Source organism: Pan troglodytes, chromosome 15 (genome assembly GCF_028858775.2).
Source record: "Pan troglodytes isolate AG18354 chromosome 15, NHGRI_mPanTro3-v2.0_pri, whole genome shotgun sequence".
Taxonomy (NCBI): domain Eukaryota; kingdom Metazoa; phylum Chordata; class Mammalia; order Primates; family Hominidae; genus Pan; species Pan troglodytes.
This window is the reverse complement of record NC_072413.2, coordinates 48784244-48810435: the sequence shown is the minus strand read 5'-3', so window position 1 is coordinate 48810435 and position 26192 is coordinate 48784244. Positions and strand designations below refer to the sequence as shown.

General features: G+C 42.0%; 1 protein-coding gene across 32 annotated transcripts in view; it reads left to right on the top strand.

The window, feature by feature from the left end:
* Positions 1 to 26192, top strand: part of NIN (ninein) — a 111719-nt gene that overhangs the window by 38165 nt on the left and 47362 nt on the right. For 31 of the 32 annotated variants that reach the window (XR_010151102.1, XM_063793365.1, XM_063793359.1 and 28 more), the window contains 8 exons: positions 496 to 665; positions 14577 to 14616; positions 16241 to 16431; positions 20277 to 20423; positions 20904 to 21071; positions 21902 to 22038; positions 22378 to 22518; positions 22808 to 22982. Coding sequence is in view for 31 of the 32 variants with exons in the window: in XM_063793365.1 (XP_063649435.1) it covers positions 496 to 665; positions 14577 to 14616; positions 16241 to 16431; positions 20277 to 20423; positions 20904 to 21071; positions 21902 to 22038; positions 22378 to 22518; positions 22808 to 22982 (1169 nt within the window). In the remaining variant the exon portion in view is untranslated. Of the gene's footprint in view, positions 1 to 495; positions 666 to 14576; positions 14617 to 16240; positions 16432 to 20276; positions 20424 to 20903; positions 21072 to 21901; positions 22055 to 22377; positions 22519 to 22807; positions 22983 to 26192 lie in introns of those variants that run through there. The other variant, XM_016926071.4, reaches the window with a different exon arrangement.

The following is a 26192-nucleotide window of genomic DNA, read 5'->3' as shown; positions in this document are numbered from 1 at the left end:
GGAATGGTTAACAGAGGAATCACTGAGGTAGGGGAGGGTGTTTCAGACTAATTGATGTGGATACTGAGTATACAGTGCTGATTTGGTGTCCGTTGTATTACCATTTTCTAAGACTTCCTCCAAGGTGTCTCTTTGTTAATATGATGTCTCCCCATCCTGCTGGAAAACCCAGCTTAATAAACAGAAGAACAAATGTGACCCCTCACCTTTTCCTGACCTTAATCCTCTGCAATTAAGTCAGATCCCTTGCTGCCATTGTTGGATTGCTCCCGTCATGTGCAGATATATACTCACGGTCCCATAAATCGTTCAGAATTAGAAGGCGTGCTCTGCATCTGACCTGATGGCTCATATACACCCACAGCCACCACAATTGGCAAACAGTGGTGGTTTATTTTGAGGTTGGTATAAGAGGCTGTGTCCGATGGCTGTGAGTGGCAGCTAAGAACTGAGATTCTCATGTCATGTGGCCTCAACTCTTGTCTCCTCTCTCAGACTGCTCACTAGAAGCTCAGCCCAAATATGTTAGAGGTGGGAAGCGTTACGGACGAAGGTCCTTGCCCGAGTTCCAAGAGTCCGTGGAGGAGTTTCCCGAAGTGACGGTGATTGAGCCACTGGATGAAGAAGCGCGGCCTTCACACATCCCAGCCAGTGACTGCAGTGAGGTAAGGAATCGGGCATGCACGTTCATCTGGATCATGAGTGTGGAGCCCCACATCAGTGCAGCACAGAGACAGGAGAGCTGAGGGGGTTGATGGCACGATGTGGGCTTTTCTCAGTTACCAACTCCTTGCTAATCTTATTACTTGCCTTTTGGACATATATAATGTTTCTATCTTTTGAATGTTTTTACCTCGTTTCAGCTTTTGGAGAGCTGACATTTCTGTGCATGCGTCATGTACACATTTAGAGTTCAGGTATTTCCACATCATCTGAGGTCTCCCACTTCTAGTTCTTGAATATCTCTCTCCTCTATAGCATGATCATTTTTAGTTATTTAAAAGGCGAACCAGCTCCTCCCCCTCCCTTGCCCCAAACTATAAAACAGCATCTGTAGCAGGAAATGAAAGCAACGCGTTCAGGCATTTTGAAAGCCTGCATCTTATCTTTTGTAGTGTGATAAAGCAGCTCGAACACTTGGTTTTTGCCTCAAGATACTGAGCCTGGGGCGCTTTCCAGTGCCCAGCAGTTGCCATGGTTCTTTCTGCTGGATTCCTTGCACCCAGGCCTGTCTCGTTCTCCAGCATGCAGAGAGTCGCCAGCCTCCCTCATCCCCCATCTTTTCATTTTGCATATTGCCATAATCTACCAATAAAGGAGGTTCAGTAACATTTTCTTTATTCTTTCTTTATGGCTCATTTACCAGCATCCCATTTATAGAACATGATTGAAAATGCCATGCTGAGCAAGCTGTAAATATTTCTTGCGAATCCCAGCTCAGACTGGGGCTACAGATATTTCAGATACTAATATAAATTGGAAAAGAAACAAAGCGCCTCAACTTTCTGAAAGTGGTCTGTAGATTGCCAGTGGACTCTGTGTGTGTGTGTGTGTGTGTGTGTGTGTGTGTGTTTGTGTGTGCGCGTGCACCTGTGTGTTCATTGTGGTCTAACATCCATGTTCAGCTTACTGAAATCTACAGGAAGCTTGCTCCCAATAATGGCCCCAGCAATCAGACATCCAGTGTCCTCCTCAACTTTCCAGAATACCCCAAAATCCAAAAATAACAAAAAAGAGCCCAAGTGTTGGCAATAAATATGGAAATTTATAAGGACACATGACCAGTCTGCTGATCTGGGTCTGCATCATTTTTTTTTAAAAAAACAAATGACACTTGTCCTTCACCACAAGTGAAGCAGCAGTGGCAGAAATGTTATTGAGAAGAGAGGGAGAAAAGCAACTAAAAGAGAGAAGAGAGAAAAAAAAACCCACAGAAGTGGTATAAGAGTAGTGTGGATGAGAAGTGATAGCTGAAAATAGAAAAAGCCAAAAGCAGAAAAAGCTGAGAACAGTTTCAGGAGTCCTTCTCCTTTCTTGGGTCTCTTTGCGAATTGAGATAGGGGTCTTTCCCCAGTAAAACACATAAACTCATATGCACAAAAATTTTACATATACAATCTCAGGGATGCAAGTAATTTACATACTTCAGTTAGTACAGTGTTCATAATAGTTTTCTTATTGTCAGGAAGGGTATCATAAAGTCTGTTCTATAACCCTGAGTGGTGTGGAATGTACTTCTTTATGAAAAAAATGGTTAAATGTCTCAGTACTTGAGCGGGTAAGTTTTTGTTATTTGGAAAACACTTTTAAGTTTAATATCTCATTTCCCCAACTATTTCAGTCCCCAGGGTATTATTTGGTACTAAGAAAGTAAATGCTTACTTATTTTTTGACATGAGTTTCTAGTCCTCATCTAGGAATACGCAGAAAGCTGTTGGGCAGAGCTGACTTTGTTGCTGGCAACATGTTTCTTATATCCTTGTTATATGTTATCTACTGGTGCCCAGGGAGATTTACTATTTTTAAAGTGAGACTTTGATTTCATGTATAAATAAAGATAAGAGTTGAGGCCTGAGCCTGGGCAAAATCTTGTGGCTTATGTCTCAGTAAAATGATATTTTGGGAGTATCATTTCACCCTTGATGTACTTACAACTTCCCTTAACTCCTCCAGAAACCTCTTAGATATGACCTCTTGATGCTATACACAGAAGCTGTAGCATTCACCACCCTCCATCAGCAGAACTGCAAATAGAGGCCCGGAGAGGGTCATTTCTCTGGATTTCTGTTCTCAGCGAGGACTCCAACTGACTCGACTTTGCTATTCTGTTATATCCCACACCAGAGCAATGCCTGTAGGAATACAAGATAACACCTTTGTACCACACCTTTTTTAATTACCAAAAGTGGACTCAAACCGAAGCTCATCCAACTGCTTTCTTGCCTAAAAAGAAAGTGTTTTGTAAGCCGAATTGTGCCTGTCAGTTTTCAAATCACTTCATCTTTTTAAAAAGTTAAGTTTCAGTGCTGGGCATGGTGGCTCATGCCTGCCAGCACTTTGGGAGGCCAAGGCAGGAGGATCACTTGAGCCCAGGAGTTCAAGACCAGCCCGGGCAACATAATGAGACCTTGTTTCTACGAAACTCAAAAAAATTAACTGAGCATGGTGGTGCATGCCCTTTGGTCCCAGCTACTGGGGAGGCTGAGGTGGAAGGATTGCTTGAACCCAAGAGACAGGTTGCAGTGAGCCGAGATCGTGCCACTGCACTCTAGCCTGGGTGACAGAGCAAGACCTTGTCTCCAAAAAAAAAATTAATAGCTTCACACAAGACATTTTCGATGTTCCTGTTGGCAGTTAAAAAAGGCAAAGCCCAGCTTTGCACAGCAGCTGTGGTTATGGGTCACACTCACTGCCTTCACACCTGTGTATGCAGGAATCTTGTGGTACAGCCTTATCAATGCATCAGTCTTGTTACTTACTATTATGGCAAGACAGCATTCCTGTTTCTGGTCAGTTTCCATATTAGGCTTAGCAGTTGAGGGCCATTCTGTTGGCCTACAGAAGTTCATGCAATGGGCAGCACAAGCTTGCTTTGGAAACCTCTGTCCCTTCTACAGAAGCTGTGCAGGTCTCTTAGGAGACCCAGTGATCTTCCCTGTTCTAGAGTGGCCCCCAGCTGCAGAGCGTGGGAAGGAAAAAAATTCTCAATGACGTGTGGGATTGATTTCTTCCTCTTATAATGAATTCTGAATCTGACAGATCTTGTTTTTTGTTTGTTTGTTTTGTTTTGTTTTGTTTTCTTGAGATGGAGTCTCGCTCTGTCGCCCAGGCTGGAGTGCAGTGGCGCAACCTCGGCTCATTGCAAGCTCCGCCTCCCAGGTTCAAGCAATTCTCCACCTCAGCCTCCCTACTGGCTGGGTTACAGGCACGTGCCACCATGCCTGGCTAATTTTTGTATTTCTAGTAGAGATGGGGTTTCACCATCTTGACCAGGCTGGTCTTGAATTCCTGACCTCATGATCCACCTGCCTCGGCCTCCCAAAGTGCTGGGATTACAGGCGTGAGCCACCGCTCCCAGCCTCTGACAGTTCTTTATTGTACTGCTGGCCGCTTTTTTCTCCCTTTTGGTTGCTGGAAGCCCTTCTGTCTCCTCTCTTTGGGGATGTTGGGAATTTATTCCTTGGGCTCATACTTAATCTCGGGGCTACCAGGCAATGTGGAAAGAGGGACTGGGGCCGAGTCTCCCCTGATGTGACTATTTCGTAAGGAGTAATAAGATGGGGATCTGGAGCCAGGTCTTCTTTGTTTTGATTGCAGTTTTCCTTTGACTTCTGGATCCCAGCTTAGGGAAAGGAGGGATTCTCAGCTCACCTTTTTGGACTTCAGTTTCCCCTGCTCTCAGACATGCCTGATTTTTCCTCAAATGACTTTTTCTTTTTGTGATGAAGACAATAAAAGGGCCTAAACCCATCATCCGAAGTTAAAGGGAGGGAAATCTGACTGTTGCTACTCAACAGAAGACTAATTTTAGCTCTAGGTTGCATCAAATAATAATTTTATTTTTCTGAGGATTGTGGAGGAGTGGGCAGTGGAATGGAACAGTGTCACAACTCCTATAAAAACTGTCCCCAAGGGGGCTGGCTTCTAGAAACTCATCCTATAGGGATTAGTGAGCAGACAGTCATCTGAAAAGATAAAATAATAATTTCTCCTCTTTTGCCCTCTAAGGTGATTTCATAGTAGGGGAGGTTGCTACAGGTCAGCCAGAATTCATTCCTAGGCTCTTGGGTTAGTGGTTCACAGTTTTCTCTGCATCCTTATTTGGAGGGCCTTCTCCTATTGCCCATAAGCATAACCCAAATTATGGGTCATCCTCAGTGATTACTGAGAATCATTCACTGCAGTCTACTTACAACTCCACCCTTCATCTCCCACTCAAGAAAACATCTAGAAACACAGGCATGTGAGAGGGAGGCTATTATGGAGATTGCTTTGAAGCAACTAAATTTATATTTAATGTAAGTCCACTGTGAAGCTTCAGGCTTCATTACTTACAAGCGACTTGGAGCTCATCTGGTGCCTATTCATAGTGCCCACTGTGATATGGTGGCACGGGTGGGAGAGCCTATGTTGGCACTAGGGGGTAGCAAATGTTCTGCCACCTTGGCCTCCTCTCCTGGGTAGAATGTATGAAAAGAAATCTTGTTATGAGTTGCTTTTGATCATATTTTACTTTTGCTTTAGTTCGTACATGTTAAAGCCCCAACATAAATTGTAAACATTTTACATGTTTACATGTTTACATCTATGATGTCTTCAGGATAGACTTTTTTTTAATGGAATTCCAGTCTTTTCCTTTATTGTCTTAAGTCTTATCAGATGGAAATCCCTTCCTCCACCCCATGCTTCTATCAGACACTTTGATTCTTTCCTGCTGAAACAGAAAATATATAACCTAGCTACTAAGCATGTCTCTTCTACCAAATTTAGATTACAAGGCAATAAAGCTACTCTGTAGGGAAAGGCTACTGTAACCTAGCTAAATTTTCAGCACCAAAATACACATTTCAGAATTTCACTTGGAAATCCCGAAGCAGAATGTGCTAATTCATAAGTGACAGGTAGGTCCCACCATGAGGCTACCATGAGTGTTTGACTTCCAATTTCATGTGTTTATTTGGCAGTTGGATCCCTTGGGAGTCTGACCTCTCATCTTGGGTGATATTGAAAAGAAAGTGGTGATTTTTCTTTTTTTATGGGATCATTTTCGCTCAAGTCAATTCAGTTGGCCATTTCTATTCTGAATTAATCCAGACTAACAAAGGGCACCTTCTTGATTCCAACCTAAGGTGTGATTAATGAGAAGATTTTGGTTGTCACTGTTTTTGCTTTACTTTGTTAAGAAACAAGCGAGAGTAAGAAGAGTACATTTTTTCCCTTGAATATTAATAGCTACTGAACTGACCTTGAATTTTATGCTCATGTTTCTTCTGAGGGCAGGTGGCAGGGAAAACAAAACTAAACTAAACTAATTCTCAATTCTGTTCTCGATTACTCAGGCCTGGTAGAAAAGGTTGTGCAATTAATACAATTGGGGCAGGACCACTTTGCTTTCTGCCCTGGTTGAAAACAGGGTACACCTTGTTAACTGTTTTCCTCCACAGGGAATAAATCGGGTCTAGTAAGATTCTTATCAACAGCAAGGGGTGTTATACAGTCATTTTTCCAACTGTAGACAATAGTAGTGTAAGCCAAAACCATTGGCTTGCACAGTGTGGTTTAAGTGAGGACCTGAGAGAAAAGTTAAAGCTGATTACTGCACTACAAGCAAATCCAGTCTTTGTGTTGGGACTATGAGGGTAGGAGGATGGGGAGGTGGTTGTTAAAAAGCTTAAAAAAAGACAAACTGATTTTACTACCCTACATAAAATGAAACTTCTTCAAGAAGTGTGAAACTGACTTATCTTTTCCCTTATGTTCGTTTTCATGTATGCATAACTTTGCAGTTTATGAATTATTCATTTACATCGTACAGAGTCAATATTTAATTCTGGAGTAAACTTAATAACCAAGAGAAGTTCTGCTAAGATCTTTTGTAGCTGAAATGCACCTATTTTCCTGTTACTCCCTTGTTAAATTTTCTGTTCCAGTCTTTGACAAAGCAAACAGTTTTATTGCTGATGCCATTTATTCTACCAAAGGCTATGATGTCTTCAGGATGGACTTTTTTTTTTTTTTTAAATGGAATTCCGTTCTTTTCCTTCATTGTCTTAAGTCTTATCAGATCATCCGGCTATTCCCAGAGATGAAACATTCATTCAAGATGCAATTGTAGATCACTTGAAAGTGATAGAAAGAAGCTCCTTCAAAGTTTATAAAATGTCTCTTTTTCTGACCCATACTTTTAGGCTTTGGTGTCCTGGTGAGCCTTCCTGACTTGATCCCAGCGGGAATTGTCTTGGAGACCAGACCCCACCCCCACCTCCTTCCAGATCAACAATTTCTAACATTTATCTTCTAACTAGAAACTAAAACAGACAAGAAGTCAAGAATTAATGTTCATGGTGACAGTAACATTTTCTGTCCTACATATCATTAAATATTTTCCAACAGAAAAGTAGTATTCGTTACTTAGCAGCTCTGAGGAGCAGGAAAGGTATTTTTTTAAATCTCTTTCCTTTAAGGACTTTAAAATCCAGTGAACCAAAACTAGTCCCCAGCCTTGGTAGGAGAAGAGGCTTAAGGCCCAAACTCTTAAATTCAGCATTTCCTTGGACCAGCAGTACCAAAGGCTTTTTTAGCCTTCAGTGTAGCAGGACTCATCTAAATGTGTGTGCGTTTAAAAATCGTGTTAATTCCTGTTATCCCCCGCATGCACTTGTAGCACTTAATTGCCTTTAAAGATAAAGGCACTGATTTGCATTCTGGTCGTGACAACCCTGGCCTTAGGAGCTTGTCCCGGAGTTCAGAATGGAGAGACTGGGAGCTGGGCTGTCAGGCTCTCCATTGCCTTTGCCTTCAAAGGTGGCATAGTGGAAAATGAACCACAGTCCCAGGAAGTGTGTCCCTGCAGAAACAATAGCCAGCCCTGCCGGGCGCACTCAGCTTCCACTACCCAGCTCAGAGCACAGGCTTTATAAATACTTAGGACTGTTAGTGAAATACGCCATAGATGCTGTATTTTTTAAAAGTCTTAAAGTTTCTTTCATGAGCACTCTCCTTAAACTGATTTCTGGTGTTTTCAGAGACTTCCTGTGCTTAGCTACATGTGCTGCTCTTCTAAATGCACACTACAGCTCAGTTTGTTTGGGGAGCTATGTTACTCTAGTACATTTCCTTCCTCTTCTCTCTGGGTTTACAGGGCTTTTTCCTTTCCAAAAAAAAAAAAAAAAAACCACAACTCTACTGCAGGCTCTGAGGCTGCTGAGATCAGCTCAGCAACCTCTGCTGGGAAAGAATGCCCCGGTGTCTGCCCCCATAATGGTTTTAATTAGCCGTACATTCTGTGGGGCGCAAAGGTCTGCGCTGGAGCAGATGGCTGGTGGGGGTGGCGGCTGGGCTATTGTGGGCAGGGGCCACACCAGGACCACAGGCTGCAGATGCTGGCCCGGCGTTGGGGCTGGAAGCTGGAGATCCAGGAGGCTCGGGCCATCTGCTCTGCAGTCCAGCAAAGCAGGTGTCCCTCCAAAGAAAGCATTACAGAAATCGGTGCCGCCTGTGCAGCCGCTGTGTGCAGGGCACCCTTGTCCAGCTATAGGACAACTCAAGAGCTGGCTACAATGGCCAGTATGACATTGAGATGCACGGCCCACAGAGTGGGTTTGGGGGGACTCCTTTTGTCTGCCTGCGGGGGTGGGGACTGTCTTGTGAGTAGCCATTTTGGGGCCGGACAACCTCTGACCTTCTCCCCTCTGCCTACTCTCAATGGGGCTGTTGGCCAGTACACTGGCATAGTAATGAGGAAGGACAAGGCAGCCCCTGCCAGCCATGGCTGCCTAGGGGACACTGTCTGCAGGGAGGGGCCCCAGGGGAAGCCCTGATCCTAAGTTGAATTGGAAGTTCACTGCTTCATCACAATCATCATGCTCATAGCTGTAGTTCTGGGGATTTCCTTAGCTTTATTAAGGTATAATTATGAAAGTTATGTATGTTTACAGTGTATAACATGATGTTTTGATATATGGATACATTGTGAAATAACTAAATCAAGCCAATTAACATATCAAGGCTGTAGATTTTAAAGAGAGTCTCTTCTGGGTTTGTTCTTTAAAGCTGGCACTGGTCTGTCTGCTGTTTTTTCTGCCCTTGTTCTAGTTTTACACATTCAAGTAGTAAGAATAGTCATTGTAATATTTATTAACAAATGCTTGGCACTTAATGGGCACTGTTGTAAGTGCTTTCCAAATGTGAAGCACACCATCAGAGGTACGTGTTGTTATTCATGTACTCATGAGGAAACTGAGGCACACAGAGGGTAAGTAACTTGGCCAAGGTCACACCACGAGTAAGTAGTAGAGCAGAAATTGAACTCGAGTATGGTTCTGCAGTCTAAACCCCTAACCACATCATTTTTCTGACTGAAATAATAACAATAGCTAAGGTTTCCTAAGTGCCAAGCATATGACTCCATGTCCCTTTGGGTGCACTGGAGTGTCCTCCTCACGTTGTAAGTCACTGAGGGGTCACAGAAAGTGGCAGAGCCAAACACCCCAGACAGTGTCTCTGCCACACCCTTTCACTTATCTGTCTACAACTGTGCCTCCAGAGTAGGGAGAAACTGAAGTCCCACAGGATGAGTTTTATGTTTATTAATATCCATTCTTTCTCCAATGAGAGGTTACGTACATTTCAAGGGAAGAAATAAATCTTATCTCATGAATTCAGTCTTGTGAACACATCTCAGCCATTGTTCCTCGCTTTTCCCCCTACTTTTCCAAAGATTTTTGTGATAATCGTCCTTCTAGTGCTCATGGCAGATCTGTGTCTACAGGCCACCTGCCAGGCTTCCACTGTGCTGGGTAAGTCATCAGCAATTAAAGGACCCTTTTCCAGAATGATGCCTCCCTTTACTGGTGGCGTTCCAGTAACTGAATGATTTAATCCCCCTAGCCTTCTAACCTGCCTTCCCCTCCTTCTCTCCCTGCTTTTTAATTGGAACTACTGGCTCCAGGCAGTGAGAATGAAAATAAATGAGCTGTGAATGAATTGAGTCTTCCCCCACCCACCCCCCTGAAATAGCAATTTAATAACAAATGCTCAGCCACCCTGTGCTTTTCTCCCTCTTATTAAGGGAGCAGAACCTTGGTGGAGACTAGGTAGAAGGAAGCACAGAATACCTCCTATCTGTGTGGTAAGCCCCATCTCTAACTGAGGTGGTCTTGGAATGAAAATGTAGCCATTAGCATAAGCCTGCTTCTCCTTTTAACAGGGTGGTCCTGGCTGGATCTGTGTTTCTTAAAAAGGGTCCTAGGGGGAATTCTTGGGATACTGCTACTCCCAGAAGACTTTAAAACATGTTTAAACTGGCTGGGTGCAGTGGTTCACACTTGTAATCCCAACACTTTGGGAGGCTGAGGTGGGTGGATCACTTGAGCCCAGGAATTTGAGACCAGCCTGGGCAACATGGCAAAACCCCATCTCTACAAAAAAAAAAAATACAAAAATGAGCCGGGCGTGGTAGCAGGCATCTGTAGGTGGGTCAGCGGGGAGGGCTGGAGGATCACCTGAGCGTGGGAGGTTGAGGCTGCAGAACAGAGTGAGACTCCGTCTTAAAAATAGAAACAAACAAAAACTATGTTTAAACTATCCTTCTCCCCTAACCCCCACCCCCACTTGCCTTAAGATTTTGTGTGAAATCATCGAAGATGAGGATGTTGCCTGGGCTTTCGAAGGCTGTGCCGTATCTGACGCTTTTGGGTTGGACTGTCTCAAGAATGTCTGTTTGGGATGGTCTCAGTCCACAAGGCAGATCTCAGTCAAGTGTCTCTGATCTTGCCACTTTAGGAGGCATTGGCATCCAACATTCACCAGCCTGAGCAGCACCTGGGCTTCCCACCAAACCGCCTCATCTGTCATAATATGGGGGAGATGCTGCAGAGCAATATTTACCAAAAGGAGGGAGCTTCCCTTTATCCCACCCCCAAGTCACAGGAAATAAATTTAGTGAGAATTTAGTGGGCAAATAAATAGTGAGAGTTGTACCTATTTCTGTTGCATAAACAACATTTATAACAGTAAAAGAATAAAAGAAAATTGTTTCCCATAGTCCTTCAACCAATATGCATCTGTTTTTATTATCTCTATTTCCTTCCAGCCTTTGTCTAATTGTATAAATATTTTTGCTGGTGGTAATCATAGTATAGATAGCATTTTTGTAATGGTCTTTCATTTAACATTTCATAAGATGTTTTTCCACGTTCCTACATGGTTTTTTAATTATACTTTTAATGACTGCATTATAATGTATCATACTTTATGCTCGATTGTTGAATATTTAAATTGTTTTCAATACTTTCTTGTTACAAAAAGTGCTATCATGTACATATTTACACATATGGCTTTTCTTCCTCCTTGATTTTATTGTCTTTGAATACCAAGTGAAATTATTGGATCAAAAAGTATGAACATTTTTATTGCTTTTGATACATAAAGCCATTTACATTACTAAAAGTAATAATCATTTACAGTGCTACCCATAACATATAAACGGGCCTATTTTAAATCATAACCTTGATGGTAGTAGAAGTTATATCTTAAATACTTTGCTAATTTAATAGGAACAAAATGACTTGGTTTTAATCCTTCTTTGATTGCTGTTGAGATGAACCTTCCCCCATGTTTTTTTGTTTGTTTGTTTGTTTGTTTTTTAATTATGTTGCTTCTTATGTGAATTGTCTGTGTTTCTTGCTTCTCTGCTGGGAAGACTTGGCATTTTTCTTACAAATGTATATCCATAACAGATACCTCCCCAGGTCTACCCAATTGAATGCTTTAAGTTTAAATATGGAAATTAAAATAAATTCCACATGTATCATGTAAACATATGTCCAATAAAAATAACAAAATTGTGTAGAGCTTACTATGTGCCAGGCACAATTCTAAGCACTTTACCATAACTCCATGAAATATGCACTGCCTTGTTCCCATTTTATAGGCAGAGAACCTGAGGCAGAAGTCGTCAGAAGCTTGCCTAAGGCCAACCTGGTAGGGAAGCCATGATTCAGCACTAGGCACTCTGCCTCCTAAGTCTATGCAGTGGCCTCCATACTCGATCCTTTATTAGTTAGGAGTAAGAATCCAGGGAAGAAGGCAGCAGGGAAGTACTGTCCCAGAGAGTGAATCAGACATAGGCACCCAGTCTCATAGACTCATAAGATGTTGGAAACAGTATATTGGAGCATCTTGCTTCTCTGAATTCTGTGCTCACTATTTTCAAATGAACTGAGAAGTAAATGAGCCAGTGCTTTAGTAATGACGAGGATTTTTTGAAGGTGTGTGTGTTGCATTTTTACAGCTGTATATTCCAACTGGGACTCTCTTTATGGTTTGGGGCCAGTGATAACATATTCTCCTGCCATTTCTCCCATTCATTTCTGCTGTTAGAAATCATCCCCTGCTTGAGATTTGGTAGGTTTCTACCAATGGTTCTGAGACCATAAAACCCTATTTTATTTGTCATAGGTGGAATTAGTGGATTTAGTTCTGGGGTGTTTCCAACTGGTATGCTAAATAATGAATTTTCATAATTTTGGATGCCGAAGTAGTATGAGCATTTAAATTGTCTGCTCTGTTGAACAGGAAAATAAATGTGGAGGGACAGACAGGCAGGATGGTTTTGTTGATTTAAAATTTCTTATGTGAAAACAACTTAATTCTGACCAGAAATGAGAATGTAAGAAAATTTATGAAGGACTGTTGACTTTACCACTTGCTCCCCATCCCCACCATGCCTCAGACATCCACTAGATTGGAGAGACGTCTTTATGTAGAAATGTAGGCTGAGTGAGCTGATGAAATTGTTATCACAAGCAAAAATCACACGTCCTAATTCACTTTTCATTGATGCCATGTTTATTAGTGACTTTCCATTGTAATCTGCATGAATTGTAGTGAACTTAAACATTTTGAGTTATGGCCTTTTGGTGTCTTCCATTTGTCAGCAACAACCCATCTCAGCATTGTCAGCTTGGTATGGCCAAATTAAATGAACTCTCTGAATTGATACTATCTTAAATATCTAACATGGACCTGTGAAACTGTGGTAGGTGGTTGGCCCTCATTTAAGAGGTGAGAACTACCACTAGTGAGTGTGGAGAATAAAGTAGATGAGCGTAGGTTGCCTGAAAGAAGAACTTCAACTCGTATTAACTTGAATGAACTACTGAAAAACAACATTTCATCTAAAAATTTTACGTGCCATACCATCTGTCATGAGGAATCCAAGTTCTAGAGACAGGTATTAATTAGGCTGACTTTCCTGTCGAGTTTATTTTCGGATTCTAAGCAATCAACTAGTCTTGTACAGGTCAGCTACCCAGAAAATGTGCTGGTTATTTGTTATCAAAGGCAGCTTCATTCATAAAGCTGGATCACTGCTATGACAGCAGCCCCGTTTGGAAAGGGCGATTCACCTTTTCTAACAGGGTTTTCTTTGATGGTTGTAGTAACCCCCCATAACAGTGATTAGTTTTAGGCAGTTTGCTGGAGAGGCTAAAGCCATTTGCTGGAAGCCACAGCCACTGTGGACCTACTTGTCGCAACTGGTCAAAAGACGACCTGTACTATCCCTGGGCAGTGGAGCAAGGGCTGGATTTCGGTCCTGACCTGTGCTCTTAGCGGGGCACTTTTATGCAGTACACAAATTACAACTGTATGCTGTGACTTTGGAGAAGAGGCAGGAGTAATGAAGCCTGATAAGGTGGCAAAATGGTCCAATTCAGATAAATTGAACTGCCTTTAATGTAATTTACTGGTAATGTACATTTTATACTTTCTCTAGCCTACTTATTTTAAGTTGCATCTCTCTCCTCACTATGCCACAGATACACTAGGCTCATTCTTGCCTCTTTGCTTCAGCAAATAACAACTGTCCCCCTTCTTTTCTTTTCTTTTTTTTTTTTGAGACAGAGTCTCGCTCTGTTGCCCAGGCTGGAGTGCAGTGGCGCGATCTTGGCTTACTGCAAGCTCCGCCTCCTGGGTTCATGCCATTCTCCGGCCTCAGCCTCCCGAGTAGCTGGGACTACAGGCACCCGCCACCTCGCCTGGCTAATTTTTTGTATTTTTGGTAGAGATGGGGTTTCATTGTGTTGGCCAGGATGGTCTCGATCTCCTGACCTCGTGATCCGCCCCCCTCGGCCTCCCAAAGTGCTAGGATTACAGGCGCAAACCACTGTGCCCAGCCTGCCCCCTTCTTTTCATTTGGCTCTGTGCAGTTTATCCTTCAGGTCTCAGTTTAGACATTGCTTCTTCCCGATCTAACAAGTCTAAAGTATCCCATCTGCATAGCAACATAGCATCCTGAACTTCCTTGTCATAGCACTTAAAATACTACCCTGTTGTATTTCCTGTTTTCTTGTCTGCATGTCTTCATTAGCATATAAACTTCTTGAGGCAGGAAATATGTTTGTCCTGTTCATGGTTGTTCATGGTTGTATTACCAAGACCTAGCACAGTACCTAGCACAAAGAGAAGCACTCAGTACACATTTATTGAAGAATAAATTCATAAATGCATGTGTACAGATACTTGTTGGTTGATGGATACTGGATATTTGCTTTGGCTGGGTTTAATTGGTTGTGATAGGTTTTGCTGTTGAATAAGTGACCTAGCAAATGAGGACAAATCCTTGGTGAAATGCTGCATGCAGAAGGCTGTGTGGTGTTTCTTAGGAGTCTCGTCCTGATTGGCTGGTTAACTGAAGAGAACTCACCTAGATGGATACACTAGAGAGTCCTGAAATTATATGACTCACTTAGATGATGATTTCAGAGCCAGAGAGTGATCTGCTCTAGGAAAAGCTAGGATAGTTCTTTCTGAATAAGTTCTAAAGCACACTAATCTTCTCTTGCCTTCTCTAGCACTGGAAGACGCAACGCAGTGAGGAGTATGAAGCGGAAGGTAAGAGCCGAGTGTGTCAGGACGTGCCTGGAAGGGAAGGGCTGCCGGGTGCTCTCCACACCCCGTCTTTCTGATCTCTTAGGCTGCAGGCCAGGGGAATTAACATTAAGAACAACAGCAACAAAAAATTTATTCCCAATTGATAGCTTTTAGTTTTAAAATCCTAGCATTTAGTATCATGCAAGAGATGGTAACTAAGATATATAATTTTACTTACGGGCTAATTTCTCTCTTATACAGACTTTCAGATTAATTTTCTAACAGTCTTAAATAGTGACCTATTAAAATGCATCCCTTGGCCAGGTACAGTGGCTCACGCCTGTAATCCCAGCACTTTGGGAGGCCAAGGCAGGAGGATTACTTGAACCCAGTAGTTCATGACCAGCCTGGGCAACATGGCATACCCCGTCTCTACTAAAAATAGCCAGGTGTGGTAGCACATGCCTGTCGTCCCAGCTACTCAGAAGGCTGAGGTGGGAGAATCCATTAAGCCCGAGAGTTGGAGGCTGTAGTGAGCCGTGATTGTGCCACTGCACTACTGCTTGGATAACAGAAGAGACTCTGTCTCAAAAAATAAAAATAACAATATAAATTAATTAATTAATTTAAAAATGCATCCCTTGACAAGTTTCAAATGTATTTAAGAAGCATCAGAACACGTTGATCCTCTGGCCACCAGATGGCACTGTGGTTCAGCTAACAGAACCTCAGCCCCCTTCACAGCCCTCTGTGGATTAACTGTACTTAAGTGTAATTACAACCTGTTCTCTAGGTTGAAACGCCACAGCAGTAATGGGCTTAATTCCTGTCACTAAAGAGTGGGAGTAGCACTAAATACTGCTTTCAACCCTCTGAGGTTCTTCCAAGCACACAAAATTGTGCCAGTAATTATCTCATGTTTAAGTAATGACTTTACAGAATCTCTAATGTGTAAAGCAAAATTTAGAAGTGAGGGCTTTTAATAGAGAATAAATAAGAAGTTTTGATTTTTAAATAAGTAGTTTGATCCTTAAGTCTTCAAATGAAATTTACCTTAATGTATAGATAACTGGGAACTTATAGCTTGCAACCATTGATTTTTTTTTAATTTCAGTTGGACTGTTGGTTTCTGTATGTCAGAATATTCATATGTAAGGATTTGGGAACAGGCTAATGTTGAGACTTTTATCATGAAATTGTTTTCTTTTCGGTAAAAGATGCTGTAGTACTTAGGCTGGAAAGAAAGTGGAGGTAATACATTCTGGTAGCTATAGTTGAGATAGAGCTTACAGAGTTCTCGATAATGGCCCTCAACCAGCCTTCTCTTATGATCACTATAGCCTAAGCTTGTGATGTGCTCAGTTGAAATAAAACAAGCCTAGAACTTTGCAGTATTGCACAGGAGATTATATTTATTACACCGGTATGACTGTCAGGGAGCCAAAAAGTACCCATTTACTCTAGTTGCAGCCTTAGAACCATTGATTCTGTTTCATGGGAGCTTCAGGACCAAATCAAAATGGAATTGACATTTATTGCCTTTTTCTTACAGTATTTATTTTCAAAAAGCACAGTTTTCTTTAAGAATAGGCACTCTCTCTTTGCAATTCCTTTGGAAACCGTGCAACATATGCTTCTCTCTCAGGCCAGTTAAGGTTTTGGAACCCAGATGACTTGAATGCTTCACAGAGTGGATCTTCCCCTCCCCAAGACTGGATAGAAGAGAAACTGCAAGAAGTTTGTGAAGATTTGGGGATCACCCGTGATGGTCACCTGAACCGGAAGAAGCTGGTCTCCATCTGTGAGCAGTATGGTTTACAGAATGTGGATGGAGAGGTAAGCCTCGCAGTATAATTCAGGAATGATAATGATGGTAAAAGTGTAGTTGGCCACATGCTAGGAACAGCTGTAGTGTGGCTGTCTGCAGCTTGTTAGGCTCCATTTCCTTTTTTCCTAAGAAGTCATTCATGAAGATTCTGTCACTGAGGAGCTCTTGTTGTGTTGTGGAAAAGAAAAACTGACAAGAGCTGACACTTACCCAGCTATTGTAAGCTCACTGTGCTAGGCAGGTTACCCCATGTGAAACTGTCAGGCACTAGCTCTCTGTAGCCATGATGTCAGATGTATTTGTAGAGGTGCCATTCACAGAGTAAATTGTGGGAAACATGTGGAGGCAGAATTAAGCAAGGATTTCAGTAGATTTGAGTTGGGGGAGTATTTTGAAGACCAGAAGGATAAATTTAAGTTTTTGGAAAGAACATCTCAATATCATCTCTGAGTTCTTAAGCAGATTGAGCAATATATAGAAAAATCTTGCTTGCTGACGAGGAGCTAAACTGCTTTTACATATTGGCATGAAGAGAGCCTTGGGTGAGAGCAGCCAGCAGCCATTACAATATTCTGGTTGTGAGAAAATGGTAAAGGGTAGTTTGGTTGTTTTGAAAACACTAAGAAGAGTTTTGAAGGAGCCCCCAAAAGACTCTTCTTTGGTAAAACTCTGAGCTTTATGTTTTCTAAAAAATTAAGAGAGGAACTGGTAGGACTGGGTGCATGAATAGCTGTGAAACATAAGAATAGAAATAATTCTAAGATGTGCCTTTCAACGAGCTGAAAATAAGGATTGGAGAGAGTTAGGGTAGGGCTACAGTTGTCGCTTTGGGAATCTTTGATTATAATGATATTTGAAACCATGCTTTCTGCTTGCTCGGGGGATAAGTGGTATTATTTTTCTAAACAGATAATAGAAATATTTGTTTAGTGGTATTTTTCTAAACAAATAATAGCTTTTGATTTATTTTCAAAAGCTTTCAAGTAGCCTAGCTTACAGAAAAATTTTTGTTTTCCCCTTCTTCCCTGTATTTTTGACCATTATATACCCTTTGTTTACCTTTTTAATGGCTCAGTGGCAATTTATTTTTCATTGGTGACTATTAAGTCATAAAATTAAATTTATTCTCCTGAATTGTAAATCAGTGCAATATGTAGAACCTTGGGTTGTTTTTGCCAAAAAATATTGCACAAACTTGGATTATTTATCTAAAACCAATTCTTGGAATAAACTGTAGCTACTTGTGGAGAGCTGCATGTTCTTCTGTGGTGGTTTCCAAAGCTCAGGAAAAGAAGTAGCACATTTAGTTATTTTCCTCTGGCCTGAGGACAAGTAGAGGATTGCTCATAGAATATAACTTTTACTTAGTGTTTTTCCTGCTAAAGAAAAATAGTGAAATTCTATAGTACTTAGTATTACCAGCTCTAAACCACAGAGGAGCTGGAAGTTCAAGATGATCTCATTTACTTGGAATCCTAAAATTTTACAACTGAAAGCCATTTTAGATTTAGTCACCTCTCATTTTATAGGTAGAGAGAGTGAAATCGTGGCTGTTCCCTGCTTTCATGAAGGGGAACTAGAGTCACTGTCTTATGCCTGTAACTAGCACACTCCTTTCCGAAAGCAAGAACAATGACAGGGCAGAGATGCAAACCAGCATGCCCGATGCCAAATCTGGCCCCAAGCCTATTTTATTTGTCATGCCCAGTGTTTTTAAAATTGAACTTTTTGCTACATTGAAAAAAAAAATCAGGAGATTTTTCTGAAAATCCGAAGATTTGGCTCCATTTTATGGGCAGTAAGATGCAGCCAGCCCCTTTGGAGAGGACATGCACTCCTGTGTTCAGTTTCCCAGCACTCGCTACTTTCTGATGTCTTAAACCCATCTTGCCTCATTCGTTGACATCATCTTCCGGGCCTCTTTGAGTGTTTGGGTTTGTGATTATTTTCCAACTTACACTTCAGCAAACCAGCTATCCAAAGACCTGGTCCATGTAAAAATAAGAATGTCCTCACAGTTCCAGAGACAGCTCCTGCTCAAAGTGTAGAGCGTGCCCCAGTTGGCCATTTAACCGGCATTGTTTTCTGCCTAGCCCCCGCCCCGTCTTCTGAATCCACACTCTTCTATTCATCACTTGCCCACTCCACCATCTAAAATAACTGGAAGGACTTTCCAGGTGCGAGGTCTTTAGGCAGTCTGGAAGCTGTGCACTGATTTGGCTAATGTCACAAGGTCAAGCAGTGTGGATCTAAGGTTAGAGCCAAACTTTTAACCTTGTTAACTTCAGTCAACACACCTGGACTTGACAGTAATTTCTGGTACAAAGGTCCTGAAAGCCTTGTCCTCCAGGAAAATATTATTTTGGTTGATAAGAACAGGATAGAAAAGTTAAGGGATCTTGGCAACCTCAGAATCTTGCCCCAAATATCTTTCCATTGATTTGATCCTCTTTTAGGAATTGTTGCTTCTTGCAAACGTTTCCACTCTTTAGAATGGTTTTCTTGTTTCAGAGTTCCCTCCAGAGGAAGTCGTATGAAAGCAAGAATGGAAACTGATGTTTCCTGTTGGGTATGAATTGGGGGAAAAAAAGCATTTGAGGTGAAAGAATTGCCTCAAGCCCTTACATGAAGAATGAAATCAACAATAGTGAGATCGTATAAATCCTAGCAGTAGTCCAGATTTACAAAAGGAATATTAGAAGTTTGAGAATGTGTTGCAGAGAATTTAGGCCTGTGTTAGAATGAGTCCAGTTGTAGGCTCAAATGCAACAAGATCAATTTGTTGCTTATTCTGTCTCCTTACTGCTCAGTGGCATGGGCCTTAACTGGGAGCTTGTTAGAAATGCCGAAATCTGAATCCCCACACCACCAGACTTACCATATTAGAGTCTTCATTTTAACAAGCTCTCCAAGAGATTTCCATTTTGTACATTGGAGGCATGTTCCTATAGAAACATTTTAACCCCAGAATAAAGAGGAATCTGACTGCTAGTAGGAGGGCTTTGCCTTTCCTCCTCGTTCTGTGGCTTCAATGATCCACGTTGCTCTATTCACCTTCCCATTCCTCTGTGGAGCTAGGGAACCAGCCATTCCCAGGCAAGCCTCTAGATGGGGCTGTAGCCCAATCTCCCCTTCCCTATTACAGGATAGGGGCTATTTGATTACCATCAGAGGGTGCGGACTAGCCAGTCAAAACTCCCTTGCCTTTACATGTCTTGGAACCCTTCTATTGCACACACATAAAGTCTTTGTTTTTCCTGTGCTAAAACATTAAAGCAAAAAGCCAACACACTCAGTATTGTTACAAGTAAGGTTCCAAACCCCAAGTTATGGATTTCAGATTCCAAATCTTAATTGTAATCAGATCATTGTAATCTGTCCCAGACCAAATTCTGCTGTGCTAGCCTACCAATTTCAAAAATTCAACATAAAGAAAATATCACTGAGGGTCACCACAGTATAAAAGTATAACAGATGTCCAACCACTTTCTACTGTTATGACACTGGGAAGCTTGTATCTTTATATTATTTAGGTATTTTTTAAAATTTGTAAGAATAATGTGTAACAACATTAAAGACTGCCTATTGTAGAAGTGTGAGTAAAAGAGAATATAGTTAATTGCTAAAATTGCATAAGATTATGAAGATGTTGGAAACTGACTTTTATTTAGTTTGTGGGAAGGAGGAGGGCATATCATTACTGGAAAGGGAAATCAGTAAAGTGAGAATAAAGGGGCATAATTATATTTCTGGAGTCCTGGGACCAACCATGGTACTGATATTGGCCGGAAGTATACTTTGGGCCTTGTATACTTGAATGGAGTATTTAAAATATGTGATGACTCTTTTCTAGATGCTCGAGGAAGTATTCCATAATCTTGATCCTGACGGTACAATGAGTGTAGAAGATTTTTTCTATGGTTTGTTTAAAAATGGAAAATCTCTTACACCATCAGCATCTACTCCATATAGACAACTAAAAAGGCACCTTTCCATGCAGGTAAAAAATAAGCAAAAGTGCTTTCTTTGTGAATAAAAGTTAGAACCCATTTAAGTAATGTCTAATAAATTAATCTGTTGTCTGAAGCAAAATACTAAGGAAAGAGAGGGAAGCAAAAGAAGAATTAGAAAGACTTAACCATTAGGAAGGAAAGGTTGGGTTTGAGAAATGACCGTAAATTACAGTGGAAAGACCACTAATTATGCCTTGTCATGTCAGCTCTGGGTCAGAAGAAACCTGGTGTTAATTAGGGACATATCTCGTCTATGTCATAGAACTCTCTACCAAAACAGTTGGTTTTGATAAGCTCCGTAGGCTTGACTCAGTTGGGAACAGAGATCAGAGAGGCTGCATGACTTTTTTCCTGGCACTGTATATTAGAGAAACATGCCTTCTACCCATCGTGGTCAGGGCTGACCAATATCTTGTTGAAATGCCTGGAATCAAGCTAGGCTTACTCAAGTCTCTTCCTCCTTCCAGTCTTTCGATGAGAGTGGACGACGTACCACAACCTCATCAGCAATGACAAGTACCATTGGCTTTCGGGTCTTCTCCTGCCTGGATGATGGGATGGGCCATGCATCTGTGGAGAGAATACTCGACACCTGGCAGGAAGAGGGCATTGAGAACAGCCAGGAGATCCTGAAGGTGTGGCAGCTAAAATTGAGAAAAATGACAAACTGGAGAAGGGTTGAACATTTTCAATTTTTTTTTTTTGGAAACTGTGATTTGATTTTATTTCTTCTTAATGGTACTTCTGTTCACAAAGTCTCAAAGATAAAAGGTAACTTTTTTTTTAGCCCTTTTAACCAGGAGCCTTTTGTTAAGTACTTTCCGTGTTTTTAACCCCCAGATTATTGACATGAGAAATACTCTTACAATTGTGTTTATTTACAGGGCCAGATAGTTTTGTTGTTGTTGTTGTTATTGTGTTTTTTTGTTTTTGTTGTTTGTTTATTTTTTGAGACGGAGTCTCGTTTTATCACCTGGACTGGAGTATAATGGTGTGATCTCGGCTCACTGCAACCTCCTCCTCCTGGGGTTCAAGAGATTCTCCTGCCTCTGCCTCCCAAGTAGCTGGGACTACAGGCACACACCACCATGCCCGGCTATTTTTGTATTTTTAGTAGAGACAGGGTTTCACCGTGTTGGCCAGGATGGTCTTGAGCTCCTGACCTCAAATGATCCGCATGCCTCGGCCTCCCAAAGTGCTGGGATTACGGGCGTGAGCCACTGCACCTGGCCAAGATAATTTTTTTTTTCTTTTTAACACAAATAACCATGTTATGCTTTCCTTAGAGAAAACTTAACTGTGTTCTAGACTGATGGCTGTTCCTAAGCAATCACCAAAGCAATGGAATTGTCTAATTTCTAGATCATTGTCAGCTCTCAGAGTTTGTATAGCCTTCACGTTTTCTGCTTTCAGAGGATGGAATGAGTGATTTGTTTTTGAATTTACGCCTTGCTCTGATTTCTAGGCCTTGGATTTCAGCCTCGATGGAAACATCAATTTGACAGAATTAACACTGGCCCTTGAAAATGAACTTTTGGTTACCAAGAACAGCATTCACCAGGCGGCTCTGGCCAGCTTTAAGGCTGAAATCCGGCATTTGTTGTGAGTTGAGCAGAAGGTTCGCCTGCCCCATTCCCTTTCCTACTTGTCCAGCAAGTCATTCGGATGCCTTGGATGGACATCCTTCTATTCTGTATGCAAATGTTGCTCATCTTCTATCCAACTGCTGCACACATCTTCCTTAAAGTATAGGAAAATTAAGGAGAACTTAGATTGACATGTAGGCTTTTGAAGGGAAGGGTGGAGTGCCTTTTTGCTTTGGGAGGGTTTTGGTTGTCTTGGTTTTGCTTCTGTATTGATGCAAGCCAGATGAGAACTTTTCTGGGTCTACTTGTTGCTTAGAAACAGTTTCCCATTAACTCAGTGTACTTCTGATCCTAGGGAACGAGTTGATCAGGTGGTCAGAGAAAAAGAGAAGCTACGATCAGATCTGGACAAGGCCGAGAAGCTCAAGTCTTTAATGGCCTCGGAGGTGGATGATCACCATGCGGCCATAGAGCGGCGGAATGAGTACAACCTCAGGTGAGGCCAGCAGAGTGAGGCTCCTCCTCACCCACCACCCTGGCCCAGGGCAGTGGCGCCTGCAGCTGCAGGGGCAGAACAGTGCATTGGGGACTCTTCTGGTCAGCCTGTTGGCTACACCTTGCTGGAGTGACTCAGATGTGGTCAAGCCCTAAGGGAAAGCAGGGTACACTAGATATTTTATCCAGGTGCTTTTCATCTCTGTGCCTCTGTGTTTCCATTTTTGGTAGATTGATACTGGGACCTCTGAAAGACGTGATGGCAGCTTGTCCATTTTTCTTCCTTACAGGAAACTGGATGAAGAGTACAAGGAGCGAATAGCAGCCTTAAAAAATGAACTCCGAAAAGAGAGAGAGCAGATCCTGCAGCAGGCAGGCAAGCAGCGTTTAGAACTTGAACAGGAAATTGAAAAGGCAAAAACAGAAGAGAACTATATCCGGGACCGCCTTGCCCTCTCTTTAAAGGTAATCATCTTATTAGTTCTGTGGTCTGCGTCCCTGCCGGGAACACCACGTGGAAAACTACAGCTTTGGAAGTGGGCATGTTTGCACAGGGATCAGTCCAAAAATCCTCCAAGTTTGCCCAGCTGGGTCTTCACCCAGACTTGGCAGGGCCCTGCTAAAATCTGGATTTCAGCAGGGCTACCCAGGCTCCTGCTTTGCTCACAGTATTGATTAGCATCTCTTGTTCTTCTCTCCCACTGCGGGTTCACTAGGTCTTCAGGGCTGTTTGGCACCTGGCTGACCCCTTGATTCCTCCCGCTGCTACTCCAAACCTGGCCCTCACCCTCAGATCCCCATCTTCTCGCCTGCCCGCCCCCCTCATTCTCAGCAGATGGTCTTGCCTCCTGCTACATGGATGCCTGTTTCTCCCGGCCTCCAAATGTGCCTTTTCTTTTTTTTTTTTTTTTGAGATGGGGTCTCACTCTGTCACCCAGACTGGAGCGCAGTGGTGCAGTTATAACTTACCGCAGCCTCAAACTCCTGGCCCCAAGTGATCCTCCAGCCTCGGCCTGCCAAGTAGCTGGGACTATAGGCTCATGTTATTATGCTCAGCTAATTAAAAAATGTGTTTTGTAATCCCAGCACTTTCAGAGGCCGAGGCAGGCATATCACTTGAGGTCAGGAATTCGAGACCAGCCTGGCCAACATTGTGAAACCTTGTCTCTACTAAAAATACAAAAAATTAGCAGGGTGTGGTGGTGTGTGCCTATAATCCCAGCTACTCAGGAGGCTGAGGCAGGAGAATTGCTTGAACCTGGGAGGCAGAGGAAGTTGCAGTGAGCAGAGATTGTGCCACTGGACTCCAGCCTAGGTGACAGAGCAAGACTCTGGATCTAAAAGAAAAAAAAAATTGTAGAAACGGGGTCTCATTATGATGCCTAGGCTGGTATCAAACCCTGGCCTCAAGTGATCCTCCCACCTCGGCCTCCAAATGTGCCTTGCCTCTCAAACATCCTCCCCTCTTTCCTGTGTCTCAGTGAAAGAAGTGGTCCTTCTCTTTGCTGGACTCTTACACCACATAATAAGGTGCAAGGGCTCTGGAGTCAGGCTGCCTGGTTTAGATCTGGGTACCACCACTTACTGAAAACTTTGATCAGGTTCCTCAGCCTGTTTCCTAATGTTAAAAATGGGCACCATAATAATACCTACCCTATAGCATTGATGTGTGGGCTAAATGAGATGAGGCACATACAGTGTCTGGAAAACAATAAGTACATATGAAATGTTTGCTGTTATTGCTATCGCAAAAGGTTCTTGATACCCCACACATCAAAAACTGAGGTAATTATCACTCCCTAGCCATCTAACTGTTTCATTTCGTGAATTTCTCCCTAATCAACATCAACACCATGAGGTGTAAGTCTCAGAAGCTAAAATTCCTCGTCATCTTCCCTCATGATTACTCATCAGCCTGTAAGTTATGTTGATGCTCCGAAGTGACTCTCAGATTTATCTCCTTCCTCTGCATTTCCCCAGCCTCTGATTAGGTTCAGAATTCATCATGATGTCTCAGCTAATTAATGTGTATCCTGAACAGTTCTTTCTTCCATCTCTTCCACCTCCATATGGCTACCAGTTACTTAACTAAATATCCGTTACAATCATGCTGTTACCACCCTTTGCAAAAAAACAACAAAAACAATGTGTTAGCAGTCAAGGCTCTTGAAAAGGAGCTCGTCCTCATACCTTTCAAACTTGAGCTGCTGCCACCAAGTCCCAGTGCCATGCCCTCCCCCACCCCACTGCACCTACCCCAGCTCTCTCCGTGCCTCAGAGGGCAGAGCACATTTATACCCCTTCACTGCTTTCCCCAACACTGCAGGCCAAATTACTTTTTCATTCCCATTACATTTACTTTTTTCTTGCCAAGAGATAGCACATTTCCTACTGGGTCATATAGAGTTGTATCCACATCTGCCTCCCTCCCAAGATAACAACAGTATCTGATTTGTCAATTTCCAGAGCACCAGCACTGCCTGATACACAGAGATTACTCTATGTTGTTCTAGGCTCTACATTTAGGTGTACTTTGAAAGATTAATGTTATAGAATTGGCATTTTAGGGGAAGGTAGTATTTTTTAAATGCTCTAAGTACATTTTTTTTTTTTACTTATATTGCTGTATGAGGGTGTGAACTAGAATATACTAAAAATATACTGGCTCTGTATTCTTTTGGCAAAATGTTCTTAGAAAATGATTTTCTTCCAATCAGCCTTTAACACTGGAAAAGAAAAATGTCAAATGGCACGTCGTGTGTGTGTGTGTGTGTGTGTGTGTGTGTGTGTGTGTGTGTGTGTGTTGGCAAATGTGGTTGGAAATCTTTCTTAAAAATACTATATATACAGATCCTTTTAAAAAAACTTTTATGGGTTTTAGTTGATGTGTTATTATAATATAAACATATACAAATTATGAGCAATTCATATGTACAGTTTTTATACCTTTAAACCAAAAGAAATTTATAAATTAAATATAAACCAAATCATAATATCAATAAATTGATTTTAGAGTTGCTCTACTTTTTTTTTTTTTTGAGATGGAGTCTTGCTGTGTCGCCCAGGCTGGAGTGCAGTGGCGCCATCTCGGCTCACTGCAAGCTCCACCTCCCGGGTTCACACCATTCTCCCACCTCAGCCTCCCAAGTAGCTGGGACTACAGGCACCCACCACCACACCTGGCTAATTTTTTGTATTTTTAGTAGAGACGGGGTTTCACCGTGTCAGCCAGGATGGTCTCGATCTCCTGACCTCATGATCCGCCCACCTTGGCCTCCCAAAGTGCTGGGATTACTGGCGTGAGCCACTATGCCTGGCCTAGAGTTACTCTACTTTTTATACTTTTTCTGAGTTCTCTTTTGCTGGCAGCTGAACAAGGTATTTTGTAATCATTTTCTTTCATTTGTCAATATTATGTATTGAGAATATTTTCATATTCTACTGCAATGCTGTCCAATAGATACACATACGTGGCCTGCATTATAATTTCAGTTTGCAAGTAGCCACATTGAAAGGTGAAAAGAAACAGGTGAAACTAATTTCAAATAATCTTGTTTAATCCAGTATCTCTAAAACATTATCATTTTGACACATTATCAGTATACAAAAAACATTACTGAGCTATTTTACATTTTGGGGCTATTCAAAGTCTGGTGTCTATTTTAAACTTACAGT